The 12,788-nt window shown below is 45.7% G+C and overlaps 2 protein-coding genes across 2 annotated transcripts in view; one reads left to right on the top strand and one right to left on the bottom strand.

Moving 5' to 3' along the window:
- The window catches only part of ANO7 (anoctamin 7), a 58,113-nt gene extending 55,171 nt beyond the window's left edge, over positions 1–2,942 (top strand). Inside the window, exons 22-23 of the mRNA XM_015416053.1 lie at positions 1,643–1,762; positions 2,889–2,942. Coding sequence (XP_015271539.1) covers positions 1,643–1,762; positions 2,889–2,942 — 174 coding nt within the window. The remainder of the gene's footprint in view (positions 1–1,642; positions 1,763–2,888) is intronic.
- A 1,063-nt stretch (positions 2,943–4,005) lies between these two features.
- The window catches only part of HDLBP (high density lipoprotein binding protein), a 66,087-nt gene continuing 57,304 nt past the window's right edge, over positions 4,006–12,788 (bottom strand). The window contains 8 exon segments of the mRNA XM_015416082.1: positions 4,006–6,171; positions 7,453–7,581; positions 7,991–8,107; positions 8,957–9,142; positions 9,277–9,420; positions 11,005–11,139; positions 11,609–11,713; positions 12,697–12,788. The exon segment at positions 12,697–12,788 is cut by the window's right edge and continues 31 nt beyond it. Coding sequence (XP_015271568.1) covers positions 6,085–6,171; positions 7,453–7,581; positions 7,991–8,107; positions 8,957–9,142; positions 9,277–9,420; positions 11,005–11,139; positions 11,609–11,713; positions 12,697–12,788 — 995 coding nt within the window. The 3' untranslated portion in view covers positions 4,006–6,084.

Below are 12,788 nucleotides of genomic sequence, written 5' to 3'. Positions count from 1 at the left end.
CCCGAACTGAGAGGCGGGGCTATTCCCAAGGCGCCAAAAGGAAGGAGAAAAAAGTGTTTCCTGCCTCCCTGAAGAAATGATGGGAATAACCCAATGGAGATGTCCTCCTGTCCTCAGAGGAGAAGGACCCCTCACGGTAAGTGTCCAAGGGCCGGAAACTGCCTAATCAGAGCCAATGTGCCTTCATTATAGAGCCTTCATTATAGAGCTGCGGTGGCTCAAGTGGTTAAGACGCTGAATTGCAGGCTGTGGAAGGTCAGTAGTTCAGCGGTTCAAGACCCGGGTGCCGCAAGACAGGGTGAGCTCCTGTCTCTAGTTCCAGCTCCTGCCAACCTAGCAGTTCGAAAGCAAGAAATTGCAAGTAGATAAATAGGTACCACTTTGGTGGGAAGGTAACAGCGTTCCGTGCGCCTTGGTGTTTAGTCATGCCGGCCACATGACCACGGAAACGTCTTCGGACAGCGCTGGCTCTTCGGCTTTGAAACGGAGATGAGCACCGCAACCCTAGAGTCGGATTTGACTGGCTTTCGAGCAAGGGAACCTTTACCTTTACCTATGTACCTTTTAGTGTTTGACCTCTGAGGAAGGCCCTATTGGGCTGAAATGCATTAGGTCATAAGTATTTCCACTTGTGCGTCACTTCAACTATGTTATGAGGCTTGATTTGGGCCCCTGTATGTTTTTAAATGTCTTGGCAATAAATACATGTATTTTTGATTATATTCTATATTTAAGTTTTAGCCATTGGCCCCCTATTTGTTTTCTAACTTACCTTTATGGTTCTTGACTTCATCTACTTAAGAATCAGGCCACTAGTTTATGCACTATAATAATCCAGTATATTACCTAGGTTTGTTTGTATACAATGACATACAGCTTGCATTGAACAAAAGAATGTATGTTTTGGCTACTAAGAAAATTCTCTCCCCAGCTAGGAGAAATAGTATTCACATAGCCTAACATTTCACCCATGTGGTTTGACTTGTTCAGTATAATCGCAGTATGATGTGCCCTGCAGCATCTTTGTCTCAACCGCTGCATGTAAAGAGGTCAATTCTCAAACTGTTAGCAATGATATCCCGATCTATAGGGGACTTCTGTATGATCTAGAAAACTGAATAAAGTAACAGTCTAGGTATCTCTGTGCCTGAGACAAGGCCACATATCTTTATACATAAGATGCAACAGGCCTCCCCTATTTCCAGTTTGGTGTAGTGGTTAGGAGTATGGACTCTAATCTGGGAGAACTGGGTTTGATTCCCCAGTCACAAGTTCTTTTGGAGCAGTTCTCGAAAGAGCCCTCTCAGTGTGTCTGTTGGGGAAAGAGAAAAGAGATTGTAAGCAGCTCTGAGACTCTTGTCGGGTAGTGAAGGGCGGGTTATAAATTCAATCTCTTCTTTCTTCATTTATAAGAGAGATGTGCCTTTGATATTTCCATAAGTGTCCAAAATTCTCTTTGGTTTCCAACCAAAAGTACCCCAAAACACAAAGTATGGAATTTTGGCTATTGTTTCAGATGAGAATTTATTCTCACCTTTCTCCCCAGTGGGGGCCCAAAACAGTTCACATCATTCTCCTCTCTAGATTATAGGACTTACCTGCTGTAGTTTATATAAAACTTTTACACCTTTCTTCCCTCTAGCATGTTGTTTTCTTCATTGCACGCCTGATAGATATGATGGTGCCTGATATCCCAGCAACAGTGGCAATAAAGGTGAAGCGAGAACAGTATCTAGCAAAGCAAGCTCTAGCTGAGAACAAGGTAGTTTTTACTGCTCGCAAGTTCAGTTTATGCTACATTTTTTTTCTGGGGAAATGCTTCCTTGTACTGAAGTAGATGTATAAAGGTTTAAGTAGCAATTGGAGATGTGGGGCTTATTCAGAGTGCAGTCTTCATTGCCCTCCTACTACTTCAGTTCAGCTTTCACTTCTATGTATAAAAGTAAGCCCCTACATGTGTTTTAGCAGCCTGAATGTAACAGGTACCTTCAGGTACACACAAAGTGGTTATGATTATGTGGAGTGTTCATGGAACTGTTTACAGCAGTAACAGGCCAGAAGTTCAGGGTTCTAACCTTTGATATACAATTAAACCCTGCTAATGTCATTGGGGGTGAGTTCCCATCCCACTTCTTTGGAAGAATGCATAGAGAAGTAGCTCTAAGAGGGGAAATTCTAGGAACCTGTCATGTCAGCATTAGTGAACAATGACCCCAAAGTACAGCCACTTACCATTTATTTTCTTTCTGAAAGCAAAAATGCATCTAGGGTATTAATCTTCAGTAGTCTTGGTTTTTGCCTTTTGGAGTGCTGTTACCTGAGTATCCCCCCCTACTGAAATATAATACTGCCCCATGAGTTTCTTCCCCCCAGAAAACACTGATCCAGGCAAGCATTTAAGTGGTCTAGAGAGATACAGCCACTCTTCACCAGTAGTGTTACCATCTGCTTGAAGAAAAGTGTCTTGTCCCTTTAACAGAGGCTTAATAGGGTGTTATTTACTAGGCGATGGTATTTGCCTCCATGACATAAAAACCTTCAGTTGCTCATTTCTATACATTAAGCCTCTATTAAACAGACAGGATGTTTTTCTCTACGCCTTTTGGTAACATTACCCACAGAGAGGATTTTCCTTGGGGTAGCAAAAATACCCAGGATATAATGTTAGCAATTATTAGATTATGTCAGCCTCATGTGAAAGTTTGCTTTCAGGCTCTGGGTGTTTGGGTATTGGGGGGTGGGGCGGGGAAAGAGATATTTCTATGCCCTAGATACATTGGAATTTGGCTTGGAATATACTTCAGAATACAATTTTAACAGTTTTCTGAGCATGTTGACACTGTTAAAGTTATGAATGCCTTAACTGGTCCTTCTCTTCTTTGGGACAGGCTCTCGTTGAGGCAATAGAGCCAACCTCCATGACACAGCAGCCGGGCCCATAGTGGGGAGGATCAAGTCCCAGAGAAAATGCTGGAATCTGTTTGGTCCTGACCCAAGACACCAGACAACTGGAGGAGGAGGCGTCACCAAAAGAAAAACAGAGGCTGTTGCGATGGCTCGTGCAAATGTAGCAGTTTTTGGAGTTCAACAGGCTCCAACTGCCATAACTTAAGTGCTTGAAACCTTTTAAGGCCTCAGGATTTTTGCCTGCCAGTGCCCACTTATCACTGCAGCTGGGCATAAAGTATTACAGCAGTAGCATTTACAAGACATGGACTGATTGATCGATCCCAACAGCTCAGGTTTTGGCTTTGCTGCATGAGGGGATGAGCTGTCGGTTGCCCTCCTCGCAGGAGCCTGAACAAAGGTAGTTACAGAAATCACTGTGTGTAAAGTCCTGAACTCTTAGGAGTGAGGATTGACCAGTACTGTTCTCCACTCTTCATTATTAGTGAAGGGAGGGGCTAAAGTGTAATACTGGGGTCAGGTGACGGGATCCATAAAGAGACTTCCCACAGGTGAAAGAGGATTCTGCGAAGTGCACTCCAGGACATGCGGCTTAATGTGAGAATAAGAGCTGCTTCCCTCCTTCTCAGCCTATGCTGGAGCTGAGCCAAGGAATTAGGCTGTAGCAGGGCTGATTACCAGCTTGATTGGCAAGTGCACAGTCATCCTTGCATCTGATAACCAGCTTAATCCAAGTGCCTAACTGCCCCTGATGTTCCTCTACCCAAAAAGTCTGATCGCCCATCTCTCCTACTGAAGCAATATGTGACCCTGATAATTACCTTCTATTTCTCCACATACTTAAGCACCATGCTAAAAGCCAAGAGACTTTGATCTTAATCATGCTTGAATGGTATTCCTGGACAGACGCTGTCATGCATTCAATCTGAAGGGGGGGGGGGGAGAAGCAAGTCTAGAAGAACTTACTTAGAATAAACAGCTGTTCAGAACTTCATTGGAAAGTCAGGTACGGACCATGACCTGGAGTGATTTGTTTTAAAAGTTAATATAGAAGAAAATAAAAGCAAATACTCAAAACCTGTTTCAGATTTTATTTTATTTTTTAGAATTTATAAAATTCCAGTGTCATCCATACTCAAGAGCCTTTATACATGTTTTGCATATAATCTCCAAATTCCAAAGTTAAGGCCAAGGGATCATTGCCATGGAAACATAATATGGAAGACATTAAGAGGGCATGGAGGACAACTCCACAGAGCATCTGCTGCAGACTACAGGAGGGAGAGGGGGTGGGAAGTACTGGGCACAACAGTTTGGAACAGGCAGCAGGGGCGGGGGCCATGCTCAATAGCAGTTCAAGGCTAACGTGTGCGAGTGATATGGGACATTCAGACACCAGGTACCACTGGCAAGACATTAAACACTACTACCCTGTTTCAGTCTCCTGCTCAGATGGTGAGAGGGGCTTGTCCTGCTCTTCTCCAAAGTGGAATTACTACAGAGAAGTAATCTCTCCCCTTTCACTTGGGATTGCTGAAAGCGAGATGCTTTCTATCTTCTTAGTGGGAAAGTGGTCTGGGAAGACAAGAACTTTGCAGACTTTTAGCCAGTACGTGGTACAGGAATAAGTGACCCTGGGGCCAGGGTCCCAGCTCATGGCTCAGAGAAGCTCCTGGCAAAGGAGGGGTGGGGATGTGGTAGGCAGAACTGGTGGAGGAGCCGGCGCTGCCTCCAGCACCTTCTGCAGAAAAGAGACATATACCTTGTAACAGCTGGAAGAGCAGCTTCAAATACAAGCAGCCAGGTACCCATTTATGGCAGCAGCAGCTTAGGATACAGGAACTACGGTTGTCTGAGATAAACACTGTCAAACTATCGGCAGCTTTTTTGCTGAATGTAGGTACTCTGTCCTCCCCGGCAAGAGAGGCTTCATATTTAAGACTAAACCACATTCAGTTAAGAGAGTGCTGTTCCTTCCCTACCTTTGTCACAAGACTACAGGTCAAATTCAATGGCAGCAGTTAAGACTGTCCTTGTAGAAGGGAAAGCTTTGTTACCATGTAGCCTCGTGGAAGCCCCACACACACATTCCTCTGCTCGTAGAGGAACAACAGTCATGACGAAAGGAAGCAAGAGGGGCTGTCTGAAAAAGCAGGCCACTGTCATACTGGCTTGAGGTAGAAAGAAGGCAATAGAAAAAAAGCAAAAAGGACACACACCCCGACCCCCTGGGGACTTAAATGCCATCACTATGTCAAGCCTGGAAAGGGGGCAACGCACCCTTTCCCAACACTGCACAGTCACCCACCAGCTTCTGTAGCATGTTACCATGGCACTTTTGGCTGAACCAAGTTCTGTTAGACCCAATAATACTGTCAGTTTTCTGGCTCCATTAAGCCATAGTACTGCTGGAACGGAAGAACGGAAAAGTGATGAGGGAATACTGGTAATGAGCTGCAAAATCAATACTCATAACCAAGAGGGGGAGAGAGTTTTGGTACACTTGGCATGGCAGAGGAGCAAAGCCAGGGCCTGGCCCTTGTGTTGCTTCCTGGGTTCCTCCAACTCCAGGACGTACTTCCTTCATTCATCCAGGCCAGCCAATTTCCACTCTTGTTCAATAGCAGTGTTAGGTTGGGTATGGGTTTGGGAGGTTTTTTGGCAGTTGAAAGGGAAAGTTGATTGCACTCTACAAAGGTAAGGCCTTGGAGAAACAGGACAAGGAGGGGAAAAGAGCAAATATTTTGGCTTTGTAGAAAATCAAGGAAATGTGTTTCCTGAGGTTGTGAGACAGGAAGTAGATTCCTAGCCACAGTAAGGAGATCTCCTAATGGATGCTAGAGTGCTTTGCGAGATGTACCTGGAAGGCTGGGGTTTTTTTACTATGGCCAACATGAAAGTGAGAGGCTGGAATTCCAAAGAAAAAATGTATGCACTCGGTTTGGAATTAACATGGAAAGTTTTTTCCCCCCCAAGATGAGGAAAGAAAAAGTCAAAATGAAGCATCATTAGGGCTGAAGCACAGAAACAACAGAATCTCAGAAGGGGTAAGCACTCTAGTTTCATTAAGAGACCCCCCCCCCCCCCAATGGGCAATCTGTACTAGATCCAGCCACTAGGTCAGAATTCAGAAAGGGCATCTTGAGGCAGGTGGCTGGACAAGTTGTTTCCAAGTCATTACCGCTTGGGACCCCAAGGGAGAGTCTTGGGGGCCACCTGAGCTCCAAAACTAGGGAAATCTTCAGAACTGGTCATGTCAGGGGCCTGCAGGCACAAAAAGAACGAAAGAAAAAGCCATCACTGGCGTAAGTGCTAGACTTGGGAGAACACGGCATAACATTGACATGTATAAGAAGTGAAATGATCAGCAACAGCAATGGCAGACTGTCGGCGTAGTAGGTGGCTCATTATTGTGCTAACGCAAACACTCTATGGAGAGATTTAAGGATTATAACTACTGCTTGGTAGTAATAAAGCAACCCTTCCACAACAGTATTTTAAAAGAAATGTTGCCCAAAAAAGTAAAGAATGGGTTACCAGTAGGAAATTGTATCAAATGTGAAAGATGCATGCTTTTGAAGGCAGAAACAGGATTAGAATCCAGAGTCCTCCAGCAGAGCTAGTGATGGAAGAGCTCCCCTCCAGCTCCTCAGCAAACAGCTGTGGTGACTATGAGCCCAGTTCCAAGCACCTATTGTGCTCCCCATGAGTGCTTAGACCCCACCCCCCCATTGTGCGGTCATTTGGTGGCAGCACAGGCCAAGAGACAGGAAGGTTCTCCGTACTTCCACATCCTTCCGCCTCCTCTGCCTACTCGTGCCTTGGATGCACAGTGTCTGTGGTGCCCAGTACATGGTGATAAATTTCAGCATGTTGGAGACTTCAGTCTGATGCACGTAACTCAGAGGAGGAAAAGCAGGCAGAACCTTGACTGGCTGGCCAGCCTGTCCACCACCTGCCGCGTGATTCTGCAGCAGCGCTAGGTAAGTTGGAGAAGAATCTGTGGAATGTAATGCTTGCCTTGCATGCTGGTGAAGCTTGCCCTAAGTCAAAGGTGTGGGAACTTATCTTTAAGTAGTACCTAACGAAAGGCAAGCTGATGGGGGTTTGCATGATTCTACATCATGTAGGAAACTCATCAGCGTCCATAACAATTAACAATGCCTGGTGTTCCTAACTGGAAGGAGGAAAGGAGAACAAACATACAAAGGCAGAGCACACCTCTCTTGAAAAAGCAAGGCACGTTCACCAGCATAATTTCGATTCCTTAAGAGTCAAAGGGAGAGAAACCCCAGACGAGTTGTTCCAAAAGATGCAGTGCAAATAAGGGTAACTATGGGAGCATAACAGATATAGCCTACACGGTAAGTATTTTCTCTGATTCGCACATCACCCTGCCTTAACAGGACAGTATGGTAAGTGCTCAGAGAGGACGGACTCCCACGTTCATCAATGAAGGACTGATCTTAGAGCATCCACAGAACAGCATGAACCTTGGCTAACGTGATAGTACACCAGGGTAACTAGGGAGGAGATAGCACTGACCTTCTCAGTGTTGCCAGCTGCCCAAGGGGCGTCTCTCACCACAAATCCCTTTGATGTAGCCTTTGCTTCTTCATGGGCAGGGGTTTTCATGTAGACTTGCATTGCTTCATTGTCTACAACATCAGCCAGCTGCAGCATCACAAATACACACGAGATTAGCCTGGTTAGATATGCTTATTTCACCACAATCACCTTTTGGCTGCTTCATACTCTTAAGGACACCCCTGCCTATCAGGGGAAGGGCTGAGTGACGGAGTATCTGCTTGGCATATAGAAGGTCCCAGGTTCAATCCCCAGCATCTCCAGTTAGAAGGACCAGCTAGTGTGAAGACATCTAACTAAGAGACCTTGGAGAGCTGTTGCCAGTCAGAATAGACAATGGTCTGATTCAGTGTAAGGCGGATTAAATTGTTCATGAGTGATGTTTTGTGGGAATGCTCAAGCAGCACATCCAGTGAGGCAAAAGGTAAAGAGCAGTTTAAAACCCCAGGGATTAGTAAAAGTTTAATACAACTTTTACACTAAGTTTAGTACTTACATATTCCTCTTCCAGGTTTAGGATGTGATCAATCGCTTCCTCTACATTGTCAGGAAGCCCAGTCACAGTCACACAGTTGGGATCAGCAGCTCCAGTCTGGGGGAAACGGATATCCACCTGGAGAGCCAAAGAGGATTTAAGATGTACTGGTGAGAAAGAGAGGCACAGACCACCCTCTGGAGGCAGGGGTCCCCTGCCAGGCCCTGCCCCCAGCTGCTGATCAGCTGGGTAATGGGGGGGGGGAACTTAGCTAGAGAAAGGCCCAGGCCTCATTGCCGGCATCACACAGGAAGACACGTCATACCAGTGAGGTACAGGAGATGCGCTGGTATTTGGGCAAAAACTCTGTAGTAGAAGCCAGTTTTACCATAGAGTTTTTCCCCCAATACCTGGTGTGATGACGTCCCTTCCTGGGCGACAAGGTCTGGTCTCTTTCTCCAGCTAAGTCTCCCCCATCCCCCTCCGGTTGCCAGGAGGGACCAGCAATCCTATTGAGCACATAAATTTGAGGGAAATAGAACCAACGGCACAGTTATGGAGACGAATACTAGTCGATAGGCCTGGTTTAGTTTAGTTTGGGTTTTCATATGAAAAAGGAAGCAACGCTCATTCTTGCAGGTATAAAAGTCAACAAATTAACTCTTTTCATTTACTGTGGAGTACTTGCATGGAAGCCTTGTACTGAGCCATCAGAATTTTTCTGCTCTGAAGGGATTCAAACCCCATCTGCAGTTACTCCTGAAAGCAAGGGAGGAAGAGATAAAGGACAGCATGTTTCTCCTCCTCCTCCTAGCATCATAACCAAGTCAGTCACTTATGGTCTTGATGTTCTTTGTATCTTCAAGTCAGTGCTGTGATTGGCTGCATGGTGTCATTTACCAGAGTGCACACACACACAGGCTGCTACTAAGGATATGGACATATCTAGCTCTTCTGTTGCCCAGATTCTGGTCACACTAGCCTTACCTTGAATTCATCCATGATCTTGCGGATGGCTTTACCACGTGCACCAATAATTCGGGCATGAACACGATGGTCCAGAGTGATATCTTCAGAGACCATCTGCTCCAGTTCACCCACTATCTTCATGATGGAGTCTCGGGCAGCCTCAGCATTCCTCTCATAGCCAGTGATGGTGATCTGGTCCTGGGCCTTAGGGGGAAGTTATGATAGTTAACATCAGCCCCCCACAGGCCCACAGCAAGGGCATCTCTGGCGAGTGACGGCCAGCTGGCTGACAATGCTGCTGGAGAGCCAGAAATGGAAACAGAAATGGAAATCCTCACCTGGGATTCATCATCCTTATCTGGAAACTGTATGGTCACATCATGCTCTGTGCGGATTTGGGTGATCACAGCACCTTTACGACCAATGATTTTAGGGTGGTATCTGGGGTCCACAGTGACTGTCAACTTAAAGTTCCTCAAGGCCTAAAACAACCAAATGGGGAAACATTTCAACATCACCATAACTTCTCTCTGATGAAGAATATCAAATGTAGTCACACAAGAGAGATCTAGGACAACAGTGGAAGGACCTTCCACCACCAGGCAAGATGAAATTTTGTCCACACAAGGGGGCTCAACAGTCAGGCCTCCAACCATCAGCTATGTTTCCTTGCTTCTGTCCTCTGCGAGTTCCAATCAGAGCAACTGAGCTGAAAGTGCCGTCAAGTCACAGCTGACTTATGGCGACCCTTGGTGGGGTTTTCAAGACAAGAGTTGTTCAGAGGTGATCTGCCATCGCCTGCCTCCACGTCACAACCCTGGTATTCCTTGGTGGTCTCCCATCCTGTTGGGGGGGGTCAACAGTGGGAGGGCTTCTAATGTCCTGGCCCCACTGGTGGACCTCCTGATGGCCCTGGTATTTCTGGCCACTGTGTGACACAGAGTGTTGGACTGGATGGGCCTTTGGCCTGATCCAACATTGGCGTCTCTTATGTTCTTATGTTATGTTCTTAAGTACTTGCTCAGCTTCCAAGATCTGATGAGAGTGGTCTAGCCTGCGCCATCCAGGTCAGGGCAGCAGAGAGACAGCCACAGCTTTTTACCAGTTTTTGTATTTTTCCAAGAGAACGCTCCCGTTATTTTATCTTGACTCTGACATGTTTTGGGAACTCAAGTTGCACAGAGAAAAGCTGTAACCCACTTAAGTCTGCAAGGACATCACACACTCAGAATGAAGCTATCTACAGACCAGAGCTTAGAACTTTGCCTTCAAATAACCTCCCCCCCCCCGTAATTTTTTTTTTTAGAAGTCTTAGTTCTCTGTTTCTCAAAAATTGCATTGTAAACACTGGCTGAGCCTCATAAGAACTGTTATTTTACTGACACAGTAAAAATGAAGGAGTTTTGTGGCACCTTAAAGACTCAAATTTCAGTATAAGCTTTTGCGAGCCAGATGGGGTCTGGCTCATGAAAGCTTATGCTGAATTAACACTGAAGCCTTTTAGGTGTCTCAAGACATCACCCTTCCAGTTTCCTGCAAGCAGCATGAATAAGTCATGACAGAGCCCCTTAGATTTGACTTCATTGCAGTATGAAGCTGGGGAATCAACTGTTAGTTCTCTTGGCCTATGGCTACAAGATGTTCCAAATCACAAAAAAACCCACCCGTTTTTACATCATCCCAGCACCAGAAAGTCCCCCCCACCCCCCGCAACAAGGTATTCTATGCGACTGATTGCCTAGGTCTCAAGGCTGTGCTCCAAAAATGCTGTTCTGGTCCATACACCCTTTCAGCCTAAACTAGTACTAGGGAGTAATTTCATGCTCTGCCAACAGAGGCAGTGCCAGGGCTACAGAAAAGCAGTTAAGACCATTCTACTTGTCCGGATTACATCAAACCCTCCAGCATCAGTCCCTAAAACACTCATCCTGCTTAAAGCTGCTATCAGAATCCCTTCATAAACACAACACCCTCAAATCAACATGATCTGCAGCTCTTGAATTCTGTTCTTCTAAGAAGGCAAGGCCATCTGACTGGCAAACCACAGCAGTCCCAGCATAGCATACCCGATCTTCTTGCTCTGCTTGAAGTTCCTTCACTCTCTCTAGAAGTCTGGCCTTGGCACGGTCAAGGTTAGAAGCAAGCCCACTTATAGAGATGATATCTGACTGAAGCTCTGGAGCAGGAACTTGGATGTTTACCTAAAAACAAAAGGCAAGCTATCATTACCTTAAGACCAGGCACCTGCTATATAAGAAACTTTACAGTCACCTACAAACCCTGTCATCATTACTTCAAGGAGTAGGATCTCTCTAGGGCTTTAGAAAATCAATTAATACATCATTGCTACTTTTAGAATGCCTGCTCTGATCTTCAGCAAACACGAAGTGCAGTGCAGAAGGACAACTTATGTGAGTAGTGCCACTGCATAGCTCACACAGACTGTAAGCACATGGCAAGAAACTTGTGCATGAACTCTTGTCGGTTGAAAAAACCTGAAAAATAGGCAAAGACTGGCATTCCTACTCTGGCTCCCCGATATTCCATCCTTGAGCAACAGCATATTCTGTGGGATCTGATTGTCCCTGAAAGCATCACCTGTAAGACCTAAGATCAACTAACCAATTCTCCAAAGCTCGAAAGAAAGGAGGCAGCTGAGAAGCAACTCACCTCAAATTCATCCATCATTTTCCGGATCCCAACACCCTTTTGACCAATGATAAAACGATGAAGGTCAAAGGGCACCTCTACTTCAATGGTAACTGGAACCAGAGCCTGAAAAATAAGGATGCACGGAAGACACACCAAGCACAGGTAAACATTGGTTTCATCCAGACTATGTCAAGTAAACTATCACACCTCCATTACAAGGCAAATTAATGTCTAGGATGATAAGTACGGATTCGCCATTATACACATCTCAAGAAACCATCTTCTCACCCAGCCTGGCGTTCTGCCTCTGACAATGGCTTGGGTCCTTGAAGGACTGCCTCTTCCCACACTGTCCAGCCCACTAGTTAATATCTTCCTTACAACCCCTGCTCTCTGTGCAGAGGTGAGGCAGGTGGCAACCAGCAACAGTGCCTTTTCAGTGGTGGCACCTCACGTGTGGAATGCCCTTCCCCTTGAGGCTCACCTGGCACCTCTCCTGTAGGCAATGGGTCAAATTATTCCTTTTTAACCAAGCTTTTAATTATGCAGTTAATTTAATTAATCTTAACATTGCATTCATAGTCTGCTTCTAGATTTAGACAAGAGACTCAATTTAAGCTGCAAAATGACCGAGTGGGACTTGGCTGGTGGTGGAGGGATTTTAAATGGTGGCGGTGTCAGCATGACATCACTTCTGAGTGTATGCCAGTGGTGACATCACACCATCACTGATGGCTGCCCCTCCACGCCCCTACCTGCTCCCCCCACCCCCAGCCTCCTCCTGTTCGGCAGGCCATGCCTGATAACCCTAGCTCAACGTTTATGCTGGCTGGGTTTTTATTTGTTAGCAACTTTCATGGTGTCTTATATTTTTTATTATGTTTGTAAGCTGCCTGGAGCAGGTTCTCTGAATTACTTAATGCTTTCAAGAAGGCCATGTTCCTTGGGTGATCCACAATGAATATTTCCTTACAATCATACATATCAGGGTCACTTTTATACGATCTGGTAAGCAAAGTTAATCAACCTCACCTTTCAGGACATGGCAGATCCCCATCCCCCCCCCCCTTAAAGTTCTATACATGTTCAGTATCAAACTCATTCACCTGCAGGGCCTCTTTTGCCGCCTCACATTTCTCTCGGCGGCCAGAGATGATGATGGGATCACATTTCTTTGGTGAGCCAGGATCAGCTTCTT

The sequence above is a fragment of the Gekko japonicus genome, unplaced genomic scaffold, assembly GCF_001447785.1.
Source record: "Gekko japonicus isolate JY-2015 unplaced genomic scaffold, Gekko_japonicus_V1.1 scaffold300, whole genome shotgun sequence".
Taxonomy (NCBI): domain Eukaryota; kingdom Metazoa; phylum Chordata; class Lepidosauria; order Squamata; family Gekkonidae; genus Gekko; species Gekko japonicus.
This window is presented reverse-complemented; position numbering and strand designations above follow the sequence as displayed.